The sequence below is a fragment of the Podarcis filfolensis genome (genome assembly GCF_964270895.1).
Source record: "Podarcis filfolensis genome assembly, chromosome: 1".
NCBI classification, from domain to species: domain Eukaryota; kingdom Metazoa; phylum Chordata; class Lepidosauria; order Squamata; family Lacertidae; genus Podarcis; species Podarcis filfolensis.
In genome coordinates, this window is record NC_139604.1 from 94,480,918 (window position 1) to 94,494,774 (window position 13,857).

A 13,857-nucleotide genomic window follows, 5' to 3' on the forward strand; every position below is an offset into this window, starting at 1 on the left:
CCTGCACCCCCAACAGAAGCCTGCCCCCGTAATGTCCTTTTATTGAGGTTTTTTTTTAACCTGTGATCTCCCCCCCCCCAAATTCAATAACTCCCCCCCCACAACAAAACTCCTGGCTATAATGTCTTGCCCTTTCTCTATAAATAAGATGCCTTAGGCCAGCTCTCCAGACACCTTGATCACACCTATGTTTTATATATGCTGTAAGCTGCCCAGAGTGGTTGGGGAAACACAGCCAGATGGGTGGGATATAAATAATAAAGTGGTGGTGGTGGTGGTGGTTAGCATCATCATCATCATCCTTGGGGGATGGGAGGCCAGCTTTTGCACCATTCAGAAGACCTAAGGAAGACTGGCTAACGATTAGTTTCCATGGAAACACATTGCCTGAATATCTGACTCACAGAAATATGGTAGGAAACTAGAAATATGGTAGGAAACCATAATAGTTAACATCTTAGGAGACAAGCCTCTGTGCCTCTTGTGTGTTATCCCTGTGCTGCCCCCCACATTGTTGCCTCCTCCAGTGTGGAAATATAGACTACAGTCTTTTTTCAGTTCCTATTTTATGCTGTTAAGCACCATTTATATTGATGGTTCCACAATACATAACATAATAAGAAATGGGCCATTGTTCTAGAGCATGGATGTTCAACGGGTTGATCTCGATCTACCAGTTGATTGTGGGGCGTTTCTGGTCTATCCTGTGATCCTGCCCAACCCCCCCAAAAGCTCAACAACTTTGGTTCTGACACCCCCCAAAAAAGCTCAACTTTTGGTGAAGGCCCCCCCAAAAGCTCAACAACTTTGGTTAATCCAATGGGTAGATCATTGCCAGTGTTTTTATAGTGGGAGTAGATCACAGTCTCTTGGAAGTTGGACATCCCTGTTGTAGTCGAAGATCTGTAATCCATATCCCTGCCCCCAAAACATGTACCTGTTGTCAGTGTGAGGGGAAAGAGAGAGAATCTTCTTATAGCCTGTATGGCTTTTCATATTCTTCCAGACGGTGAGCTTTCTGCCTATGTCGGTGTCTCGTGGCTCAAATCCCTATTTATAAATATAAAAATGTACATATTTCAAGATGTTATACAAGGGCATTTCTATTTACAATACGCCATTGGATACAGCACTAATCTAATGTGTATGTTCAGATGAGTCCTTTTTTAGTTTAAGTTTAAGATTTCAAGACTGGATAACCAGAATTAATCCTAAGCAAACCAAGTCTGGACCCATTTTAATGAAGTGTTTCAATAGGTAAGATCTCCCATTAATTTCAATGGGATTGAACAAATTCCAGTTCAGTTCATTTCAATTCAATGCAAATCTCTTGTGCAGCTCCCATCCATATCAACAGGACTTTTGCTATGAGGATTTGGCCTAATATGCAAAGTCTGGATTTAGCCTCCCCACACCAGAAAATAATTTACATCAGGACTTTATTAAGGTCAGGTTATTTAACGAGTTATGAAAATCTACAAGAGTGGTTTAAAAAGATGACAACACTTATAATGTTCTCTCTGTAGTGGAAATTTTACTCAACATTGATCCAGAGCAAAACTCCAATGTATAGTTAGCAGAGTAAAAACTTAAACACATTGCAGGATTCCCAAAAAATAGACCAGAGGCAATTAATATTCCATCCAGCAGAGCTTTACTGCTACTGAAGGCAAATTAGCACAATGGTCACAAATCCAATACGTTCAGGATTGGCACTGTCCATAAGAAGTCCAGTTGCAGCAGACTTAACTGAAACTTACAATAACTTATAATAAGTCTAAACCTTAACACTATATACAGAACACCACACCAGAAGGAAGAGAAATAGAGAAAGTGAAACCCAGGCTCCTTCTGGCCTATTATAGTCAGCATGATCTTGACAGAAGAGATAACAGAACCAGTTTAAACCAGCTGTACTCAGCTTCTCTGAAGGAATAACCCAAACACCATGAACCTTCTGCTTGTTTCTTTCACACAGAGAAGCTTCCGGAACCTTCTTGAACTAATTGGAATAGGAAAAGATCTCTACACAGCAGATCAATACTTTCTGTACTAAGAAATGCAAACTGACACTCTGTACATATTTTATTGGAAGACTGTGGGAGAAGAAATCTCATTAGGCACCTACAAGTATTTGCCAGGGCAACTCTAAAGCATGGAAAGAGGGTAGCCAACCTTTACATGGAAGGATACTGTATGTCCCTGAGGCAGATCATCTGCAGGAACTTACCATCAAGGGCTCAGAAAAATCGGGCAAATTTCCCACTAACACGCTCACCAGCGTACAGACCAACACGGTCACCGAACAGAGCACTAAGACAGCGACCGGCCACTCAGCAATCACTTGGGACAAACTGGAAAGGAGCGAAAGGAAAACAAGAAGCTGCCATTTCATTTAATTTTCTGTTTCATTCATTTCTCTCTCTCTCTCTCTTTTAGGTGGGTAAAGTGGGGAGGGACTTCTTTCTTTTAATGTTGCCAGTTAAAACCCACACTGGCTACTGGTGTGATCTGGCATCAGGTTTCAGGGTGGGTGCTGGTGGGAGTGGCTCACCGGCTCATGCTCTGGGTTCACAAGTTATTGATTCAGATTACCTAGGCGCATGGCGACATACTAGGCGGTACCTGTAACTATCCCCCCAAGTCTTCATAGCTGGAGAACAAGCCACCTACCTGCCTCACTCTGTCCTGAAATTAGGCTCTTCCTTTAACCCCCCAAATAAATAAGTGGCTAAAAAGTGCCTTACCCACCCCAAAATGGTTAGGGAAATGACATTAGCATGCATGCTTGGGGGGCTCTGTGGAGCAGTCCTGCGGCTGGGGGCCTGCATCCTTTGCTCCTCGGGGGTACCTTGTTCGTCATGTACCCTCTCTTTTTCAAAGATGGAGAGGAAGTGTATATGGTAATGGAGCTCAGTTTTTAGCACCATGCACGACCAAATTATTCCATTCCTCTTGGGGTGGAATAAGGGGGAGCTGAGAGGGAAACCCTATCAAGTTATTTGAGAGAGGCCCAGCCAAACTAGCGGTTGCCTTGAAGTCTCAGCGTTTAACCTTCAGACCAAAAAGGCCATACATGTTAGACATCCCTGCGCCCTCTCTGATGTGAAAATGGGGCTTGAAACGCAGGGGGAAGGGGGTGGCCTTGCATGTTTCAAGCTACTAATGTGAACATACCCTAAGACAGCCTAATGGTTGGTCTCTCTCACTGCAGTCAGAGATAAAACAAGTCACCACCTCTCAGCTTCCTCTTTAAAGCAGCCATTTGGAAGGGGTGAAGCCTGCAATTTTGATTGGAGCAGTGGAGCTAGAGAAGGGGAGATGCTGTGCTGTTTCTGGACTGAAATCTCTCTCTCTCTCTCTCTTACACACACAAACACACACACACACACACACACACACACACACACTGCATTTAGTCGTCTTGCTAGAAGGAAAGAGATGCATAATATAAGTAAGTAGGTAAAGGTAAAGGGACCCCTGACCATTAGGTCCAGTCGTGGCCGACTCTGGGGTGGTGGCGCTCATCTCGCTTTATTGGCCGAGGGAGCTGGTGTACAGCTTCCGGGTCAAGTGGTCAGCATGACTAAGCCAGTTCTGGCTAAGCACACGGAAACACCATTTGCCTTCCCGCCGGAGCGGTACCTATTTATCTACTTGCACTTTGATGTGTTTTCGAACTGCTAGGTTGGCAGGAGCAGGGACCTAGCAACGGGAGCTCACCCCGTCACGGGGATTCGAACCGCCGACCTTCTGATCGGCAAGTCCTAGGCTCTGTGGTTTAACCCACAGCGCCACCCGCGTCCCTAATATAAGTAAGTACCTGCCTATTAGTCACCAGCAGGACTAGTGTAACAACTTGGGAGTGATTTCTCTTTGGGGGAAATGACACAGGAGAACGACACAGGGAAATTAGACACTCCCTTCCCCAGCACTACTGCTCCAATCAGAATTAGAACCTCCTCATTTTATAGTTCTGGGGTGGTCAAAAAGAATGTTCTCAAATGTTTCTCAAAATTCACTTCTGATAAATTTTGGCTCCATACACACCATCCATTTAAAGCAGCCGTAGTCAACCTTTATATACCTACCGCCCACTAATGCATATTTCTTGATGGTAAAATTTCCTTACCGCCCACCAGTGCTCAGTGGAAGGAAGATTCAGCTTGTGCTGTAGAACCCCCTACCGCCCACCTAGAATCCTGAAACACCCACTAGTGGGCGGTAGGGACCAGGTTGACAACTCCTGATTTGAAGTATGTAGTTGCCATCAAAGAATCCCAGCAACCGTAGTTTACCCCTCACAAAGCTACAATTCCCAGCACCCTTAATGAACTACAGTGCTCCAGATTCTTTGGGGGCAAGTCATGTGCTTTAAATGGATGGTTTGTACACAGCCTTTGGCTCAGGTAATACTGAACGGAGCTAGATTAGTAGATGAAAGAAGCACAAGCTGAGAAGGTAAGACTGAAAGGGGCAGGTGCCAAGCCTGCTGCTTTCCTCCCTACTATGAAAATGGTATTAGACGGTTATTAAACTAGATCTACAGCTGCCCCAGCCAGTGCCCATTTGCATTCATGTCCAGAGACATTTGGGGTGGCTTTTCACTGAATATTCTCTGGGCCGGGCTAACATTCTCCAATAGGTTGGCGGTGAAGCTCCCAAAAGGAAATATTTCAAAAACCGATCTGAAAATTCTTGTCAGAGAAATGTTGGCCCTCCATCCAGTCCCTCTACCTTTCCCTGAATTTCCCTATTAACATTTTATTTGCATTATGCTGCATCTGTCAGAGGAGCAGCTTGGTAGAGGATCTCTAGCTGAGGCAAATAAACAGTGTCATCACTTGGAAGATGAAGAGGCTGTAACATGCAGAAATGAAGAGATGAGACCGATATCATGCAGGGAGTCAAGATGCTCAACCCAGCAGGCTCAGCTGAATGAAAGCACTTTTCTTTTTCTTTTTTGGAAGGCCAGTCCCTAGCTTCTGTATCCCAATGCCTTTAGCTACTAGTGTTAGCTTTAGGTCACTAAATCCATTTCAGTAGATATAGGCACAAATGAAGAAGTTAGCATACACCTGCTTCACAACACAGAAAGTAATACATATCTTACACACACACCATATTTACATGGTAGAAACACCACAGGGAGCCACTACTGTCTCCAACTATCTGATGTACGTTTGTGTGAAACACTTGTGATGTGGGGGAAAGAAAATGTTGACAATTCACGTGTTATGTTGAGCATAACGGGGCATGCTAAATGTTGAACGTGCAAAACAGTGCAACGTGCAAAGGAAGGCCATACATGCAGAACAACACGGCAATACCTGGTTCGAGTGTGATATGGGGAAAGCTCTCTGGAAGGCTAGATTTTCCTTAAAGCTGCGGAGTACATCTCTTGCAAAGCGGGTTGGGTTGGGGGGAGCGGGGGACTCGAAACAGATGGGAAGCTCTTAATGAGGAGCTGTGAACCTACTAATGTAGCTGCAGCTCTTTGCCTGCCTGGGATGTCACCAGGAATAATACATTGCCTCGTTCCTAATAGCAGGGTGTGAGGAGGAGGAGGAGACATGATGATAGGGTAGAGAGATTGATTGTAACCTACCTCTTTGGCATCCTGAACACTTTGTCATGTCTGTAGGGAGAAAGATATTCATTGGCTTATTAATTTCAGCCCAGGCAGAAGTCTCCGTTCATGAGAGTGTTAACCCTTCCAGGCAGGCAAAGGACAAAGTCAGAAGTCTGGGATGCAGTACGAGGCAATGAACCCTAAATAGCATGGTTGGGGAGGTTGGCAGTTTGGGTGATGATGGACTTGGCTGTCCCTGCAGCTTATGGGGGTCCTCTGCTGACTTGGTTCATTCAACCAGCAACCAGGCTGAAGCATCTAAAACAGCAAGAGGGAACGTATGGCTCTCCAGGCAACTTCAGACAGCAACTTCCACCAGGCTCAACCAGCACAGGAGACAGCAGGGGATGGTGGGAATTTGTGTCCCTTGGTGAAAGACGTGGGCTCTCAGCTGGGGAATCCCTGAAAGTTTCCCTGAGGAATTCAGTGCACAATCCCTGCATCCACTCGGAATATAGGTTATAAGTTTCAAAAGGCACAATGGCAGAATCTAGGAGTGAGAGCCTTTGTGGTGTAACTGCCTTGGTCGCGCTGGTTGATGATCTCCAGCAGCCTAAGATGAAAGCTGTTTCCTAGTTCTGCTGGATCTCTCTCCGGCTTTTGATACAATCGATCATAACATTCTTCTGGTCCACCTAGAGGAGCTGGGAGCTGGGGGCACAGTCATACAGTGGTTCCGCTCCTTCCTCCTAGGCCGTGTCCAGAAAGGGGGTGGTGGATGAGTGTTCAGACCCCTGGGCCCTCACTTGTGGGGTGCCTCAGGGTTCCATCCTCTCCCCCATGCTTTTTAACATCTATATGAAGCCGCTGGGAGAGATCATCAGTGGGCTTGGACTGGGTGTCCATCAATATGCAGATGATACCCAGCTCTACCTCTCTTTTAAATCGGAACCAGTGAAGGCAATGAGGGTCCTGTGTGAGTGTCTGGAGGCGGTTGGAGGATGGATGGCGGCTAATGGATCGAGGTTGAATCCTGACAAGACAGAAGTACTGTTCTTGTGGGACAGGGGGTGGGCTGGTGTGGAGGACACCCTGGGGCTGAATGGGGTGTGCCCCTGAAGGACCAGGTGAGCAGCCTTGGAATCATTTTGGACTCACAGCTGTCCATGGAGGTGCAGGTCAATTCTGTATCCAGGGCAGCTGTCTACCAGCTCCATCTGGTACACAGGCTGAGACCCTACCTGCCCGCGGACTGTCTCGCCAGAGTGGTGCATGCTCTAGTTGTCTCCCGCTTGGACTACTGCAATGCACTCTACGTGGAGCTACCTTTGAAGGTGACCCAGAAACTACAACTAATCCAGAATGTGGCAGCTAGACTGTTGACTGGGAGCGGTCACCTAGACCATATAACACCGGTCCTGAAAGACCTACATTGGCTCCCAGTACGTTTCCGAGCACAATTCAAAGTGTTGGTGCTGACCCTTAAAGCCCTAAATGGCCTTGGCCCAGTATACCTGAAGGAGCGTCTCCACCCTCATCATTCTGCCCAGACACTGAGGTCCAGCGCCGAGGGCCTTCTGGTGGTTCCCTCACTGTGAGAAGCAAAGCTACAGGGAACCAGGCAGAGGGCCTTCTTGGTAGTGGCGCCCGCCCTGTGGAATGCCCTCCCACCAGATGTCAAAGAAATAAACAACTACCTGACATTTAGAAGACATCTGAAGGCAGCCCTGTTTAGGGACGTTTTCAGTGTGTGACATTTTAATGTACTTTTAATCTTTGTTGGAAGCCACCCAGAGTGGCTGAGGAAACCCAGCCAGATGGAAGGGGTACAAATAAATTGTTGTTGTAGTAGTAGTAGTTGTAGTGTTGGGGAGAGACCAGTATTCAAATCCCCGCTTGGCCATGAAGCTCACTGGGTGACCTTAGGCCTATCACCTACCTCACAGGGCTGTTGTGGGATTTAAACAAGGATGTGGGGAATTGTGTTTGCTGCCTTGAGCTCCGTGGAAGAAAGATGGGGTGTAAATGTAATAAAATAAATAAGCAAAGAGGTTGTACACACCCCTCCAGCTGTACTTATAAAGATGCAGGGAAGGGCCCATCATTCACACATTTGCCATCAAGTTCTCCTATAAGTTCAGCGTCATGCCTCCGCTGACACTGGCACAACCTCGGTGATGTCCCACCCATACAGATCAGGTGAAGTACAACAAGATTGCTGTACATGTGAGTGAGCTTGTACTGCCAAGGGGACCTCTCATAATGGTGGGAGAGAGAGGCATGATCAGGAAGGGCAAAGAATTTGCAAAGCCAGACGACAGCCATTAAGCTAGAGCAGAAAGGAATTTGTTCAGCCCTTTAGAATTCAAATGCAACTTAATTTTGAATGATCAAATTTTGCTTTTGATCTTAAAGTGCAGAGCACAAATCAGTCCATACCCTCTGCGGAACAATGCACTAGGAACAGAGCTCTTGCACAAATGCGGCTCTAAGTGTAGGAGAAGGACCTGTGGGAAGCAAAAGTCAATGGCAAAGAACACGTGCAGAACACAGCATGCAGGAGGAAAAGCAAAAGAAGCTGCAAGGCGCTGGGTTGTCATCTTAGATCCTAACTTTCCTTGAGGATGAATTTTAAGGCGAGAATGCTAAGTATTCTTGGTAGCACCAAGGGGAGGGAGGGAGGGAGCAAACAAACAAACAAACAAACAAACAAACAAACAAATATTACTTTTCCAGAGATGATATTATACAGATTGAGAACAACAACCAAAACCAAATCCGATAGTATCCAAAACTTGAGAATAGTGAAAACAAGATTCAAAATCGAGAGGCTCATTCATTAGAAATTGGGCAAGTAAATTTGAATTAGAAGAATTTGCTTCAGAATTTTGTTAAAGAACACACGTGCGTGCGCACATGCACACACACACACACACACACACAGAGGACTAGCAAAATCCATTCAATGAACTTTAAAAGCAGAATCCTGCTGTTTGAGGACTGGGTGGGGGGAAAGCGTATTAGGCTCTAGAGTGGCCACTTGCACATTAGCCAAAAAGGAAGAAATGCAAAATGCATCGCTACAGAATTATAAGAGAGGGTATGGATCTACCTATGCTACTTTATATGTAGAGATTCCAATTCAGGCATAATTACTATAATTTATATAAGAATGTAACACACCCCGCTATTGTGAGGAAGGCTGCTGCCAGGTGACTTAGTCCTCAGTTCAGGTGCTGATCCTTGCTGCTCTTCCTTCTTTTAAGTTGGACTAGGACTGGGCAGCCCTTCAGAGAGAGGAGCCCTTCCAGCTGAGAGCTTCCCTGTGCACATCAGCACACATGCCTTCCCTAAGACTCACATTTCGCACCATGTCTGAAAAACCAGGGCAAACTTTCTGGAGTTGCAACATTATGAAAAAACGAATTGTTAAACTAAAACACTATGGCTTGTCTGTTTGTTTTCTTGAGGAAAAAACACACAAAGGGCAAAGCCGCAGAAACAGCTCACAAGAGAGAGAGAGAGCTGCATATAATAGTAGCACGACATCTTCATGGCGATTTAGAGGGAGGTTGAACTCCCAAGAGTGTATTCGGATCTTAAAAGTAAGGCAGCAAACAGCCCTTAGACTGGCCTGGAGCCAGAACGAGGATCGTTAAGTTTCAGCTTGTAAAGGAGTATTAGCATCAAAATTAAGTGACTATTGCTTTTATGTTACTAGGTGCCTCCGATAAATGAGCAAAGGGGGAAGTGTTTTAAAAACATGGGAGTAAGGCAAGCTCACAAACCCACTTCACCCCCTCCCTAAAACTATGCTCGGGTTTGCCACTGACTCTGCACCCAACTAGGGAGCAGTAACCCATCCTGGTTACCTAATGAGTGTACCTGTAAAATTGAGGCATGTTTGTTGCATTCGCTTTTCTATGTACACATAGAAATAAAGGAAACTGCTTAGCATTTGTCCATCTAGGCTCACATTGTCTGTTCTGACTGGCAGAAACTTTCTGGGGCTTTCCTTCACCTGCTACCTAGTCCTTTTGTGAGCTGAAGAAATGGGGGGTTGCATGCAATGCACATGCCCCACCGCTAAGCAATGGCCTAAAGTGCCCACTGAAAAACAAAACGCATAAAGAGGATTTCAGAGGCACATGGTGCTCCATAGAGCAAACCAAGACTCTCCATCTCCTTATCCCTTGATGAAGGAGGCGGTGTAACCTGTTACAGTCATCTGTCCTCACCTGACCGTGACGACATGGTGTTGCACTGGCCGTAACTGCTGCTGGTCGTGGGGCCACTGTTTCCATCTCATGTCCGCAGCCTCGTGCTGGGGAGTTGATGACGAATCCCCACTGGAGTGATGGGAGCACAAGGTCGCCCTCTCCCCATGGCCTGGCAGGGGAGGCAAGGCATAGCTGCTTCTGGCTTCTTGCTGGTTGCAGTGGTAATACAGGTGAGGCTGGAAGGAGTCCTGGGAGCCAGAAGGCACCTGCCCGTTGGATCGAGTGGAGATTGGGGCATGCATATGGCTGGAAGAGGCCTGGTGGTATCTCACTGAGCTGGGAGAAGCATCAATTGGGCAGTGATGGACGGGGCATCTCCGTTCCCAGGAGCCTCCACTGGAGCTCGGCTCCGTCTTTCTGATCTCCGGCACATTAAGACAACTTTGACAAAGCTCTGGCTTTACTTTCTCCCTGCGAGAAGAAATGGGTTTGCTTTTCTTTATTGCTTTCCCATGTAAAATGTATGCCAAGAGGCATTCATTGTCTCGGCAGTCACAGAGAGGAAGTTCCTTACGTGAACAGTAACCAATAAAACACTGAAATGGCAACAGAAGAGCAGAAGCAGCATAAAAGCTTTTTAACACAGCAAAAAGATTATCCCTCAAACGACTGCCTGTACCGGAATGTTTTCCGCCGGTGATATTGTGGCATGCCACCCCAATCTCTGAGCAGTGCGAGATCCCGGGGGCTCCCGGCGCTTACCCAAGGTCTGTGTTTTCTTTTGGAATTAGGCAAGTAGAGACAGTGATGTCTTTAGGATATATGGATTATTTATACATAATACACAACCTGAGCCTACTATGGAGGGGTTCAGAGCATTAACATCCCAAAAGGGCCTTGTTTCTTCCATAGCCACAAACCTTGGATTCAAACAGAAATCAAACATGACCCCCATCTCTGTTTGCTGCTTCGCTTCTGGCCCACATCACCATAACTCAACTCTAAACTCTGCTTCATCCATCTAATTATTTGCCCCACCCATAAAGGTGTCCCACCCATTTGCCATCTCACACAGAGTCCCTTTCCTTTGTTTCTCTTAATGGCCCATCACCCAGGTGATCACCTCAACACAGGAAGCTAGCCTGGCTTATATGTTAACACTTGCTGGATCCAGGAGTTAGAAGGATTACACATACTGTACAACCTACTTTCTCCCCTCCCAAAAAAACCCCTCATAACAATAGTTAAGAGATAGTACAAAGAAAATAGGAAGTTTTATGACCACTGAGTATTCCTACAGATGAGATGGAGAATAGATAGAGCTTGGATATTCATCACTACAATCCATTACAATGAATATGAAAGAGAGAACTATAACACACTGATAGGAATAGGCACCTTGTAGATTAATGAATTTGTAGACACTTTTTAAAGCCCTTTATTGCACTTTAGAATAATTGAGAGGAAGTGTACACATGGCTGTGTGTTCGTTTTTACTATGTACTTAGTGTTAGATTTTCTAAATTATTGTTAGATTTTCATAAAATACATTGAAGATGCTTTGACAGCAATGGGCCAGAGAACAGGGCTTCCCAGGCTGATTATAAAGCTTGGGCATTTTCATAAGGGGGGGGGATGAACCTTAAGGAAGCCTGCTTGTCAGGGGTGGCCTGTCCTGCTTTACCACCTGAGGAATGGTGCCCCCACTCCATGCCACCCCCACCTTTGCTGCCACTGGGATGCCTCCCCTCTCTCTGAACTTGGCGAGAGCTGGGGCAGCAATGCTGTATAACAGAACGCTTCCCTCTTTAAAACTTGACTGGTAGTTTAAACCAACAATAAAAGGGACTTCCGGAGGCGGCGCGAAACTGTAATGGCGGTCCTCTTCTAGTCTGAAGAGGGGCTCCGCAGGAAAGGGTCGTTTCGCTGCGGCACAGCGACGACCCATCAAGAAAAACCACGAGCAGAGTGAGCTCGTGGCCGTGGGACTCGGCGGGCACCTGGAGCGACCCCGAAATCGCGAAAGGAACCCCGTAAGGGGCTCCGGAGTGAAAGAGGGGTAGCGGTGCTGTGAGTTCATCGCTCTTTCTGCGGGAGTGAAGCCGCGCAGCTGTTGCAGATGAGCGCCGACCTTTCTTCCTTTAAAGATCCGACTGAAACAACAAACCCGTGAGTAAGGACGTTAAATTCGGCAGTAAATTCTTGAAAAAAAAATTTTGGCTGTAACCGGGAGACGTTAAAAAGGAAGTCCGCCTCCCGGAGCTGCTTACAAGATCAAAGCAAGGGATTAGAGAAGCGAAAAGCGGCTGAAAAGGGATGTTTTAAAGAGGGACTTTCATGCACTTTCAGAAGTGACTGTTAACGAGAAAAGATAGACTTATTTGTGAGCAATTTTTTAAAAGGAAAATTGGAGCGATCCTCCCCAGTAAGATCATTCAAAGCTAAATTCCAAATCGTCGGGCTGCTGGAGGGGAAACTGTTTAACTGCGGAACTGTTACAAATTGTTACAAACTTTTACAGACGTATGGATACCCTTGAGCTTTTGAGCTTTAACAAGCTGGACTGGATACAAATTGTAGGCACCTTTTTGAAACTTTGTTAAAAGTTTAAAGTACTCTGCAGGACTTGTTTATTACCATTTGGGACTATTGCATTTCTGTTTTTTAACATACAGGGGACTTTAATGGCGGAAAAGTTGCCTTCTTCTTTTTGAAACTTTGGTGGTACTCCCCCTAGAGGATTTTGGGAATATAAGGCCTGGGAACAGCTTTTTATGTTTACTCTCTCTCACTGGATTGTTTTTAAATTGGATCTGTCTTTCCCATGGGACAATAACAATTTGACCTTGAACATTGACTGATGAGTGGTACAGGAAAGACAAGAGCAGCCAAAGCCAAGGAAGCTAAGGAGAAGGAAAAGGAAAAAAAGCAGGCACAGCTTGTACAAACAACTTTGACTCAGGGACGCAGATCATCAGTTCCAGCTGTCCTGGGCGTACAAAAGGCAGAAGCCGAAAAGTCTAAAATTCTAGCAGAGGAAGAAATGGCAGCAGGAGCATCTGAGGGAGTTCTGAAACAAATCTTGGAGCAGTTGGCAGCTTTAAATCAAAAGGTTGACAACCAATCATCAAAAATTGACCAAGCTACATCTTCGATCCAGAAATTGACAGATCAGGTTTCCCAGCATACACAAGCAATTGAAAAATTGCAAGGAGCTACACAAGAAAACCGTAATTTGGCTGGGGAAGCTGTTCAAATTGCAACGGCAGCTAGAAAAGAGGTCGAGGAAGTTAGAGGTGAAGTTAAACCTTTGCATAAACAAATTGGTGAACAACAAGCCTACCTCTCGATGGTGGAATTGAAAAATCGTGAGAATAACCTCAGATTAAGAGCAATCCCAGAAATTGAACAAGAAGATTTAATTGGATTTTTGACAACAGAATTTTCAAAATTCTGGGGCATTAAGGAAGAAACTGACTTTAAAATAGTGTCAGCTTTTCGGCTGGGAAGATTGGTAAGGAAGGACAGACCCAGAGATTGTTTGATAATTTTGAGATCAAGGGAAGAGAGAGACAAAATATTAGGCCTACATTTCGCAAATACATTGGTGATACAAGATAAAAGGGTGGAAATCTACCGAGATATCCCAAAACAGTTATTGGACTTGAGAACCACTTATTCAGAACTGGCAAGACTGCTGAGAATCAACACAATTCGTTATAGGTGGGAGTTTCCACAAGGGTTATCATTTACTTACAAGCAGAAGAAGGTAAAGATAAAAACACCAGAGGATTTACAAAAGTTCCTGCACGATCACGGTGAAGATCTCCAAAAAGAAGCAGCAGTACTTTGTCCTCTACCACGAGCTGGGATTCCGCCTGGAGGCGGAGCAGGCCCTACACCCTCGGGACCAGAAGATACACCACTCTAGGTGTAACAAAACAGTACAGGATGTCTCTGCAGCTACTTAGTTGGAATATAAATGGCGGAAATTCCCCGGAAAAAAGAAGGAAAATATTTCACATATTGAAGAAAGAACAATTGGACATTATTTGTTTACAAGAA

At 45.6% G+C, this 13,857-nt stretch overlaps 1 protein-coding gene and 1 long non-coding RNA gene across 3 annotated transcripts in view; one reads left to right on the plus strand and one right to left on the minus strand.

The window, feature by feature from the left end:
* LOC310766617 overlaps window positions 1-13,857 on the plus strand; it is a 246,290-nt gene that overhangs the window by 105,483 nt on the left and 126,950 nt on the right. The gene's annotated exons all lie outside the window — the stretch shown is intronic.
* DISP2 (dispatched RND transporter family member 2) overlaps window positions 1-13,857 on the minus strand; it is a 34,278-nt gene that overhangs the window by 7,904 nt on the left and 12,517 nt on the right. The window contains exons 2-5 of one of the 2 annotated variants that reach the window (XM_083610219.1): window positions 9,811-10,263; window positions 5,609-5,638; window positions 2,231-2,354; window positions 938-1,050 (exon numbers count right to left, since the gene is read on the minus strand). In XM_083610219.1, the coding sequence (XP_083466345.1) occupies window positions 938-1,050; window positions 2,231-2,354; window positions 5,609-5,638; window positions 9,811-10,263 (720 nt within the window). The remainder of the gene's footprint in view (window positions 1-937; window positions 1,051-2,230; window positions 2,355-5,608; window positions 5,639-9,810; window positions 10,264-13,857) is intronic. The other variant, XM_083610220.1, reaches the window with a different exon arrangement.